At 42.5% G+C, this 12,136-nt stretch overlaps 1 protein-coding gene across 3 annotated transcripts in view; it reads right to left on the reverse strand.

Moving 5' to 3' along the window:
* actn2 (actinin alpha 2) overlaps nt 1–12,136 on the reverse strand; it is a 64,079-nt gene that overhangs the window by 16,214 nt on the left and 35,729 nt on the right. For 2 of the 3 annotated variants that reach the window (XM_033025450.1, XM_033025449.1), the window contains exons 7-11: nt 10,770–10,851; nt 8,947–9,032; nt 5,965–6,057; nt 3,402–3,632; nt 1,603–1,750 (exon numbers count right to left, since the gene is read on the reverse strand). In XM_033025450.1, the coding sequence (XP_032881341.1) occupies nt 1,603–1,750; nt 3,402–3,632; nt 5,965–6,057; nt 8,947–9,032; nt 10,770–10,851 (640 nt within the window). Of the gene's footprint in view, nt 1–1,602; nt 1,751–3,401; nt 3,633–5,964; nt 6,058–7,635; nt 7,722–8,946; nt 9,033–10,769; nt 10,852–12,136 lie in introns of all 3 variants that reach the window. The other variant, XM_033025448.1, reaches the window with a different exon arrangement.

Consider the following 12,136-nt stretch of genomic DNA (forward strand, 5'->3'; position numbering starts at 1 on the left):
GGCTTCAGGCAGCGCTAACGGCACGTGGGCTGCATAGACCTTCAAGGGTTACAAGCGCTGCGGGTGAAAGGCACGGAGAATTATGCCTACCTAAGAGATCGATCTCTTAGATAGGCATAATTCTCCCATGCCTTTACTATTTATATTTAGTAATTACCATGTTATAATTTTAGTCAGTGTAGGCAGTACCTACCTTGCCCACCCTGACGGCTCGTGCCTGCCCCCTCCCCATGTTTTGATAGCGATTTCCGCCCCCTGGGCACAGTGGTGCAGCAGTAGAGTTGCTGCCTTACAGCGCCAGAGACTCGGGTTCGATCCTGACTATGGGTGCTATAACGGAATTTGTATGATCCCCCTGTGTCTGCATGAGTTTTCTCCAGATGCTCCAGTTTTTCCCACACTCCAAAGATGCGATTTGTAGGATAATTGGCTTCTGCAAAATTGTAAATTGTCCCGATTGTGTAGGATAGTGCAATTGTACGGGATGATCATGGTCTGATTGGACTGAAGAGCCTGTTTCTATAAAGTCTAAAACAATATCCAGAACCAAAATTAAAATGGGTCGACCCATAATAAAAAGGAACTGCAGATGCTGTTGTGGACACATTTATACACCAAATGTGGACACAAAATGCTAAATAATTCAGCGGGTCAAGGCAGTATACCTGGAAATATGTATAGGTGATGTTTCAGGTCAGGATATCACCTATCCATTTTCTCCAGAGATGCTGCCTGACCCACTGACTTACTCCAGCATTTTGTATCTCTTTATAATGAGAAGAGACTGACTAACCAAAATCACACAAAATAACGACAATACAATTAGTAGTTGTATAAAAATAAACGTAGCAATAATAACAATATTACACTACAATGAACAACAAAAATGCAATCCAATAAATCAAGATTATATTTAGGGAAAATAGGGTTCGGGCGATAGAGTGATGCAGCTGGTAGTGCTGTTGCCTCGCAGCATCCTCGTGTGTAGGGAGTGAACTAATGCCGTGTCTTTCAATCAATTACATTTTGTGTCCTTAGGACCTCAGCATCAATGATATATTGTTATTGCTTAGTTTAATTTAGTGATATAGCATGCCAACAGGCCCTTCGGCCCACTGAGTCCACATTGACCATTGATTACCTGTTCACACTATTTCCACTGTATCCCACTTTCACATCCATTCCCCACATGCTAGGGGCACTTTACAGAAGCCAACTAACCTACTAACCCGCATGTCTTTGGGATGTGGGAGGATATCGCAGCACCTGGAGGAAACCCATGCGGTCAAAGGGAGAAAGTGCAAACTCCACCCACACAGCACCCGAGGCCAGGATCAAGGTTCGTTTGGGTATCTGGGGTTATGGGGAGAAGGCAGAAGAATTGGGTTGAGAGGGAAAGATAAATCTGCCATGATTGAATGGCAGAGTAGACGTGATGGGCCGAATGGCCTAATTCTGCATCCAGAACATATGAACCTGGGTCTCTGCCACTGTGAGGCAGACGCTCTACCTGCTGCGACACTGTGCCGTCTTGTTATACACAAGCACATATAGACATTCAGACAGTATTTGGTCACGCAAATTTATCAGGTGTTTCCTTACCATGTGACCATATTTCCTGAGTCGTGGCTTTCTGTCTGAACTTCTCAGCCAGATGTTCCAGGCGTTCCAGTCGTCTTATCTCACTCAGAAGCCATTCCTCATAACCCTTCTCTACCTGTTCAAGGCGCTGCCAAGCACTTGCAATGTCCTGGATAGAAGAGGGGGAGGTGAATTGTCTTTTCCATCTTTGAACAGGGTATAGATAGGGTCGACAGTCATAATCCTTTTTCTCCCAGAATAGAACTGTGAACTACTGGAGAATATAACTTTAACCCGAGAGGTGGAAAAGTCAAATAATAGAGGATATACCTTTAACGTGAGAGGGGCAAAAGTTAGAGGAGATGAGCAGGGCAAGTTGTGGTTTTTATTTATTCATTTATTATATGTTATATGGTACACACAGAGAGATTGGTTGGCTGCTATAAGCAGGCTCTCAGTATGCATCAGAGGAATCCAGTTGCTAAATACCTTATAAAGCTTCCTGTTTGCTACTCTCGATCTGAAATGTTCTAATATTGGACTCCAATAAGGCGAGAGGGGAAAGTTTAAAGGACATGTGCATGGCATGTTATTTACTTTGAGGATGATGGGTGCTAGGAGGACGCTACCAGGGTTGGTGGGGGAGACATATTCACTAGTGGTATTATTTAAAAGACTTTTAGATAGGCATGTGCATATGCAGAATATGGATCACATGCAGGCAGAGAAGATTTATTTAACTTGGCATCATGTTCGGCACAAACATTGTGGGCCGAAGAGTCTATTGCACGATTGCATTGCTATATGTTCAATGTTCCAGTGCATTTCTTGAATATCCACCTGTGATCACAAATAAATCCCATCCCTAAGGATGTGCTTAGACAACTCTGAATTGATCACAGCAAAACGAGAAGAAATCCAGGATTTGAACTTCCCACAAACCCAAATAAAAAGATCAATTTCTCAACATCGGAAGGCAGCTACACTCTGCTTGGTACTGCAAAGCAAAATAATGTAACATACCTTCATCCCCTTTTATTCCAACCTTCCATTTATTTCATCAGATGTTAACACTCATATTTTCCATTTATAATTTTAACTCTGAGAAAGGTTCTATCAAACAAGTGGCTGTTACTGTAGGTAGATGGAATGCTGTGCACCCTCAATAATTTCATCTGGTGCTTCAACAAGGAAAGGACATGGTTGTGGGATTGATGAGATCTTTCTAAAAGTGCTTGGCATAGACTGGATGGTCACTCCCTCTTCTCCCCTCTCCCATCAGGCAAGAGGTACAGAAGTGTGAAAACCCACTCCTCCAGATTCAAGGACAGTTTTTTCCTGTTATTAGGCAATTGAACCATCCTATCAACAACTAGAGAGTGGTCCGGACCTACCATCTACCTCATTGGAGACCCTTGGACCATCATTTATCTGACTTTACCATGCACTAAACGTTATTCCCTTTATCCTGTATCTGTACACTGTGGATGGCTTGATTGTAATCATGTATATTCTTTGCGCTGACTGGATAGTATGCAACAAAAACGCTTTTCTCTGTACCTTGGTGCACGTGACAATAATAAATTAAACTGAACTGTGCAACAATCAGCAGTGATGGAGCAAGGCTAGGATTAGCAAGACCACGATTCTGCCTCCATGCAAAGTAAATGGCTTTGGCTACGAAAAGTTTCACCAAACAATGAACCTGTGACTATGCTGTTATCAACTTTAATGAAAAATCATGCAAACTAGAGATTATGTACAGCCGGGAAGCCATTCAATATCTAATCTACTATCCAAGACTTTTTTAAATGGCTTACTGAGACCATCTTGCCCTCAGATGGCATGTAGGCTGGTCTGTTGCTGATCCTCAGCTTGGTCTGCAATGTGTTGAAGTTGATTTCCAGCTGGCATTTCTCTTGGATCTTGGGCGGTTTGTGCAGGCGCCGATAGTCTCGGAAGTCCTCCAACTTCTGCTGCATGGCCTGCATGGTCTTCTCCGAGGTCCGATTCTCCAGCCAAGGGATGGTCCTCTGAATCCACTCCAGGAGCTGCAGGGCACAGGAATTCAGCTCACTTTTACCCAGGGTCAGGGAAAATCAAGATAGAGGCAAAGTGCTGGAGTAACTCATTAGTTACAGGGGCAGAATTAGGCCATTCGCCAATCATGTCTACTCCTCCATTCAATCATGGCTGATCTATCTTTCCCTCTCAACCCCATTCACCTGCCTTCTCCCCATAACCCCCGACACCCGTACTGATCAAGAATCTATTAATCCCAGCCATAAAAATATTCATTTACTTGAATTCCACAGATTCATCATTACCCGACTAAAGAAATTCCTCCTCATCTCCTTCCTAAAGGTACGTCCTTTTATTCTGAGACTGTGGCCTCTGTTCCTAGACTCTTTCACTAGTGGAAACATCCTCTGCACATTCACTCTATCCAGGCTGTTCACTATTCAATGAGGTCTTCCCCTCATCCTTCTAAACTCCAGCAAATACATGCCCAGTCTTCAGACTGAGGGTCAAGACCTGAAACATCAGCCATCCTTTTCCTCCAGAGATGCTGCCTTTGTTGAGTTACTCCAGCAGTTTGTGACTATCTTTGGTATAAACCAGAATCTGCAGTTCTTTGTTTCAACATTTCGGCACCCAATGAATGGTTCATTATTGTCATGTGTGCATTGCACAGTGAAATCAAGAACCAGAGGTTGTAAGTGAGAGGGGAAAGATTTAACAGGATCCCGAAGGGCAACATTTTCCCCCTCTGAGGGTGGTGGATGTACAGAGTGAGCAGTCAGCGGAGGTAGTTGAGACATGCACTATAAAAACATTTAACATACATTTGGACAGGTACATAGGAAAGGTTTAGAGGGATATGGGCCAAATGCAGGCAGGTGGGACATCCTGGTCAGCATGAACAAGTTGGGTTGAAGGGCCTGTTTCCCATGTTGTATATCTCTATAATCAAAATTACAGGAACAATTCTTGCTCTCGTCTGACATAGCTTTAGACACAAGACCATTTGTAACAATTTGAATTGGAATTGATTGTAATGGGAGTAGAAGAAAATGAGATTACTGTTGGTTCAGTATAAATTGGTTCTTGGATAGTGCAGGCTCGATGGGCCGAAGGGTCATAAGGATTTGTCAGTCAGTCATTTAAAGTTTACACTTGGCATCTGATGAATACTTCTGTAGTAGCCTTTGTTATAAAATGTTATAATGTGATCAGAGAAGGAAAAAAGCACAATCAACCTATGAACTTACTACATGCAGTAATCTGGTTCTTAACGCTCCTTGATTAACTCTGTGTAAAAGACATAGCCCCATCAAAATTCTGGTGCAGCATGCTTTCAAATTTCAATCTGCTCCATCAACACACTCATTCACTATAACGACTCTAGCGGCACAGAGGCACAGCGGTAGAATTGCTGCCTTACAGCGCCAGAGACTCTGGATCTATCCTGACTGTGGGTGCTGTCTGTACGGAGTTTGTACGTTCTCCCTGTGACCTGTGTGGGTTTTCTCCAGGAGCTCTGGTTTCCTCCCACACTCCAAAGACGTTTAGGTTTAATTGACTTGGTAAAATTGTAAATTGTCCCTAGTGTGTGTGTAGGATAGTGTTAATGCTTGGGTCATGCATGTTCATCAATGATGGCTGCAGAATTAGGCCATTCGGCCTCTCAAGTCCACTCCCCCATTCAATCATGACTGATCTATCTTTCCTTCTCAACCCCATTCTCCTGCCTTCTCCCCATAACCCCCGACACCTACATAATGTTATACAGTATGGCATGATACCATTGGTCATTCATGTTATACTGGGATGATACCTTTGGTCATTCATGTAATAAGGGCATTATACCATTGCGATCCCCTCCTAATCTTGGTTATTGAAATAAATTATTTGGTGCAGTTTCTAATGACTGGTGTATATTACATCTCCTGCTTATGACTAGTGATTCCAAGTCAAATTTCTAACCTGATGTCTTGAGGCATCAGCCTCTGGTATTAACACAGTCTATCCTCATTATTATAGACCTCTTCTTAACCAAGTCATGTTATAGCAGACGAAACCTGTTGTAACCGAGGCATCTGATCATATCGGGAACAAAGGACTGAGTTTATTATTTCACTGTGATCACCGAATTAAATTATGGTATGTTGACTTGCTGGACTAACTTAGCAGGTCAGGCAGCATTTCTGGAGAACATGGACAGTTGATGTTTCAGGTCGAGACCCTCCTTTGTCTCAAAATGGATTCCAACCCAAAACATCACCAACTATGTTCTCCAGTGATGCTGCCTGACCCACTGAGTTACTCCAACACTCGGTGTCCTTTTGAAGCTTAAAATTTAATTGGAATAATTGAGTTTACCTCACTGGATAGCTTTTCATAATCTGCCATTGAATTTTCATTCTCCTGATTAACGCCCAGTATCTTACATATCCTGTTGGCTGCCATCTCAGCCTGCGATGAAAGATAAACCATATTTTAGACCAAAACAGGTGCAGAAACAACTACTTCATACAGGAAACGGAAGAGTTCAGCTCAGAAAAGTTACAAAATGTTAGGTTTATCTAAGATGTTTGCAGGCAGCAACTGTTCACACTTGGAAACATGAAATTTTCAACTAACGTTCAAGCATGAAACAAACTCCCAACATTTATTGATCATTCAAAAATTGCTTTATTCCAAAGTTTCCAAAGCTACAGTATGTGAGGCATGCTGTTAAAACACAAGGAGAAATAGTTTAAAAGCAAACAAGACTTAATCAAAGCGGAAAAGATTGGCAATTCTAAGTATAAGGCAAAGGAGATTTGTAAAGATGGGTATCACATTCAACATGGACAATGTGAGCTAAAAAGGCCCATTTCCCTGCTGAATATTTCTGTGATTCAATGATTCTGTAGGTTTCTGTGTAAAGCAACAATCAGAGAGAAAGGAGAAGTCATCCCAACATTCTCTCAGCTTTGTGCAGAAACTGCAGTAATTCTGGGCTCTTCAAGTTCAACGTCACAGGAGACGGACTCATTTATTTCCTTGAAATCCTGTAACATTACTTGGGTGAAAGCAACTTGAAGCATGAACTACAATTATGAAGGCAGAAAACCAACTGCACCGTTATGAGATTGCGCTGTATAAAGTCTAGATCAACCAAGATGCAATTGGAAAATCTGGCACAAAGGGTCGAGACACGATTGTGCGGCACAGTGGCGCATTGGTAGAGTTGCTGCTTTACAGCACCAGAGACCCTGGTTTGATCCTGGGTACTCTCTGTATGGAGCATGTACGTTGGTGTGGGTTTTCTCAGGGTGCTCCGGTTAACACCCACACTACAAAGACACACAGGTTTGTAAATTTATTGGCTTCAATAAGTTGTGAAATTGTCCCAGTGTATGTAGGTTGGTGTACGGGGTGATATTCGATTGGCGGGGACTCGGTGGGCCGATAGGCCTGTTTCTGTTCTGTATCTCTAAAGTCATAAAGCAATCTTTCTCTTGAAACAAGACAAATTCCTTATGTCTAATGGAGACACGTGGAAACTGCAGATGCTGGTTTTACATTTCACTCCTCCTCTTCTCTCCTTTTGTCATATCCTTATCTCCTTTTCATCTCTGGCCTTTGTCACTTACTCCACCCATCTGCCAATCAAACCCCCATCATCTGCATCCACCTATCACTTACCTGGCTTTGTTCCCTCCTCCCCACCCCCCCACCCCCACTACAATCAAGCTGAAGAACGACCCGACCCGAATAGTCACCTGTCCATTCCCTCCATAGGTGCTGTCTGACCTGCTGAGTTCCTCCAGCACTTTGTATTTCCCTCAAATCAATTTGGTTTCCATGCATTGTGGCAATGCAATAAATGTTGTACTGATAACTTCAAATGTAAGTGTGGCTGCACTATCTGTCATGTTAGTGATGATGAGTGAGCGTGAATAATTAATCGGGGCTGGAGAATCAATGCAGGGCACAACATGCACAAATAACAAAAATACACTACGCTTCAGAAGAAAATCAAATCAAAGGCAACACTGCAAATACCTGTTCTGCTCCAGCAAAAGCATGATAGAAACAGGAAACATATGTCATAAGAGCCCTCGGATCAGGTTTAGGTGTGTTCACAATATCTGATGAAGATGATAAATAATAAAGTGACAGATAAGGGAAGGAATAACAGGAGAACAAGGATGGAATAATCAAGGTGCAACTCGGTAGTCCTTTTGTAAATAAAATACATCAGGGCCATAGCTTGCTCCATTTTCTAAGTTTAATAAATGGCATTTACTTACCCACACATCTTAATGCTCCCATTTTTTTAATTAATGACAACACGAATAAAATTTGGAGACCTCTTAAAAGAAAATCTCTCTTGTACAATGGCTGTCTTTCATTCTGAAATATCCATAGAACCAATGCAGTGAGACGTTCATGAGCTAACGGGTGTGCATGGACATGATCTCATTAACTAGATAATCCTTTCAGTAGAGACAAGGGACTGCAGATGCTGGAACATTGTGTAGAGCACAAAGTGCTGGAGTAACAATAAGTCAGGTGTAGGAAGGAACTGCAGATGCTGGTACATACCGAAGATAGACACAAGGCCCTGGATTAACTCAGCGGGTCAGACAGCATCTCTGGAGAAAAACGACGAGAGATGTTTTGGGTTGTGATCTTCTTCAGACTCTACATCTTCAGGTCCTTCATCTCTGGAGGACTAGAGGAAGGCTCTCCATCCTAAACAAAACTTAAGAGTGCTGGAATAACTCAGTGGGTCAGGCAACAACTTTGGAGAACACGGATAGGTGATGTTCCGGGTTGGGATCCTTCTTCTGGCTTGAAGTAGGGTCCTGACACAAAACATCACTACCCATGTTCTCCAGAGAAGCTGCCTGACTTCAGCAGTTTGTGTCTTTTTTGTAAGCCAGCATCTGCATTTCCTTGTTTCTACTGATCAAAATCACCATCTATCCAGGTCCTCCAAAGACACTGTTTGACATGCCGAGTTACACCAGCAATATGCATTAGGGCAAGGGTTCTAATCCTTCCATTGGGGTTCTAATCCTTCCATTACTCTTGATGTGAATTAAGAGGCCTCTAATGGTCACAGAGAATTGGAGAATTACTTGCAGGTGAAGAAATTAACAGCTGAAGTAGGCTGAAAACTAAAATAAAAGTGCAGATTAAATGGCAAGAAAGAACATACCAGAAACTGGAATCTAAAATTATTGGGAGGAACAAAAAAAGGGAAGAAAAAAACCCAAATCCAGCTGAGAAAACAATGGGAGATGTGAAAGCTAGAAATCTGAAAGTTGAAGGTTAAATGTCTGGACGTTCCACAGCTTTTGGCCTCACCTTCCTTGCACCCGCAAACGCATGGTAGTAACAGGAAACATAAGTCATAACAGCTCTTTCGTCAAGTCTTGCTGTATTTACAAAATCTGTACAGAAAGAAAATTATAACTTTACTAAATGTCAAGTTAGATTGATATTTTGGACAAGGTCTCAGATAAATTAGGTACCATCATTGGTTAAAGTACCCACTGAACAATAGTGGGAGTTTCCCCAACTCTGGGTAAAGTTACTCGAGGGGTAACTTATTTACACAAAGGGTGGTGAGTGGATGGAACGAACTGCTGGAGCAGGTAGTTGAGTCAGATACTAACGCAACGTTTACGAAACATTTGGACAGATACAAGGATAGGTTTAGAGGGATTTAGACCAAACGCTGACAGGTGGGACAAGTGTAGATGGGACATGTTGGACGTGTGTGGGCAAGTTGGGCCGAACTGCCTGTTTCCACACTGTCACTCTAACGGGCCTGTCCCACTTAGGCAATTTTTTAGGCGACTGCCAGCGACTAGGACAATGGAATTCACCAAAGTCAGCACCGGCGACAACCTACGTCACCGGAGCCAACCTACGTTAACCTGGCGACAACCTAGGAGAGCACCTACGACAACCCAAATTGTCACCACTGTCGCCAAAAACTTTTCAACATGTTGAAACTTTTTCGGCAGTCGCCTAAAAAATCGCCTAAGTGGGACAGGCCCATAAGATTCACATCAGTGCGAATCCTCACTGTGCTGTCTGACCTGCATTTTCCCACTGAAGAGGAGGATGTTGAAGAGTACGACACTATGCTGGTTTACAAATAAAAGACAGCAGGTCATTGTGTTACCATTCCCTGAAAGAATTGTGTGCAGTCCTGGTGGCCCCATCTACAGGAAGGGTGTGGAGGCTTTGGAAAGGGTGTAGACGAGGTTTACCAGAATGATAGACACAAAAATATGGAGTAGTTCAGCAGGTCAGGCAGCATCTCTGGAGAAAAGGAACAGGTTAGACAGCATCTCTTGAGAAAAGGAATACACCGATACTCCTCAACTTTACCAGAATGACACCAGGATTAGGGGGTATTAGCTGCAGGCAGAGTTGAGACAGACTTGTATTGTTTTTTCTGGAATGCCGGAGGTAACAAGGAGACCTGATAGAAGTATCTAAAATTATGAGAGGCATAGATAGGGTAGACAGCCATAACCTTTTTCCCCAGGATGGAAAAATCAAATACTAGATGGCATAGCTTGAAGTTGAAAAGGGGAAAGTTTAAACGGGATGTGTGGGGTAAGCTTTTTAAAACAGAGGATGGTGAATGCCTGGTACGTGCTGCCGGGGGTGGTGGTTGAAGCAGGCACATTAGTGGCGTTTAAAAGACTTTTGGATAGGCATATGGATATGCAGGGAATGTAGGAACATGGGTTATGCGCAGGTAGATAAGTGACCAGACTCGGGTCTCTGCCGCTGTGAGGTAGCAGCTCAACCAGCAGCGCCACCAGAGGTTTTTAAAGTTAAATGGGATAGCGGTGTTTAGGAAGGAAGGAAAAGACATGGGTGAAAGTGGAACATATGTGGCGCCATGGTGGATTGCAAACGCTGTAGACCTAATGGATTACTCAACTCACTGGCAAGTTTTTAAGCTTGAATCAAGTAGCACTTTAGGTTGACTGATATTGTGGCTTAAATATCTGTTGAAGAATCCAGAGGTCAGGCTTGATATCTCCTCTACTCACTGCTAACCAATTTCTCAGCTTCCCAATTTCTACACCAAAGGGTTGATATGTGAACTCTGATTAATGGTCACAATAGGAAAGTCAGAATTGCAACTCAAGAAAACTCATTACCTTCGGGATCCAGCATTTTAGGAATATCCAGTTCTTTTTCTGCAATCTCAAAAGCAAGGTTCAAGTTGTAAAGCGCATCATCCTATATATAGGAAAGAGTATTGTTATTCAGTGATAACAAACACTGACACAAAATTGCAATGCATTTGTCTCCCACTATATACTGACTGTTTTTTTAGTAACAGAAACTAAACGATTTAGCTTCACCCGAGTATGATGCCATTAGGTTGATAGTTAATGACATCACGAGGAACAAAAATGTTCCTATCATTTAAACACTACATACGTGACAAATGAAAAATTGACCTATTGGTAGATCTGTAGCTAAAGCACTTTCAATGGATATCAATGGATCATTATTTCATGCGATATAAATGGGTACTTGGCATCCTCAGAAACAATGCGGCTGTTTAAGAGTGTGTAGAAAGGAACCGCTGATGCTGGTATATACCCAAGATAGGCACAAAGTGCTGGAGTAACTCAGCGGGTCAGGCAACATTTCTGGAGATAAAGGATGGATGACATTCTGGGAAGTCCGGCAGTCTTAAAAAGGGTCAGACCTGAAACGCCACCTATCCTTGTTCTCCAGAGATGCGGCCTACCCGCTGAGTTACTCCAGCATTTATGTCCATCTGCGGTGTTTCAGAGGCATTTAGATAGGCACATGGATATGTAGGGATTGGAGCAAATGGATCATATGCAAGAGATGTGAAGTCGGCCACTGATTCAACAGTCATACAATTTGGACTACTGCACAAAATCCGTATCAACCCAGATTTTCGCTAAATTGCTTTGCAACATCAATAACATTAAAGCACACTTTGCAATAAGTTTTAGGCAGGTACATGTTAAGTACCTTGCGCAGCTATTCACGTCTAATGAGATTAGTCCTTATGAATGAGGCATTAAAGTGCTCACCTATTCTTCCAGCCACATGCGTAAAGGTATAACTCAACCACAATGGGGAAACAGTATAGAGGAGCAAGCATGCAGTGAGACAATAAACATGATAGCAAAGTAACACTTGATACCATAAATGACATTTCAGATAAACAATTAACAAGATTGTATGAGAAAACAGATAATTTAAGCAGCTGCACAGAAACTGTTTTTTTTCTTAATTCTGGTGTCGACAGTTTATCCAACCACTCAGTGTTCAAGTTTCCTCCCACATCCCAAATACATGGGGGTTTGCAGGTAGATTGGCCTCTCTAAATTGCTTCGGGTGTGTAGGGAATGGATGAAAGTGGGATAACATTGAACAAGTGTGGATGGGTGATCGATGGACGGCGTGGACTCGATGGGCCGAAAGGCCTGTTTCCACGCTGTATCTCTAAACTCTGAATTAAATTAAGATACCATAGTTA

Source organism: Amblyraja radiata, chromosome 8 (genome assembly GCF_010909765.2).
Source record: "Amblyraja radiata isolate CabotCenter1 chromosome 8, sAmbRad1.1.pri, whole genome shotgun sequence".
Classification (NCBI taxonomy): domain Eukaryota; kingdom Metazoa; phylum Chordata; class Chondrichthyes; order Rajiformes; family Rajidae; genus Amblyraja; species Amblyraja radiata.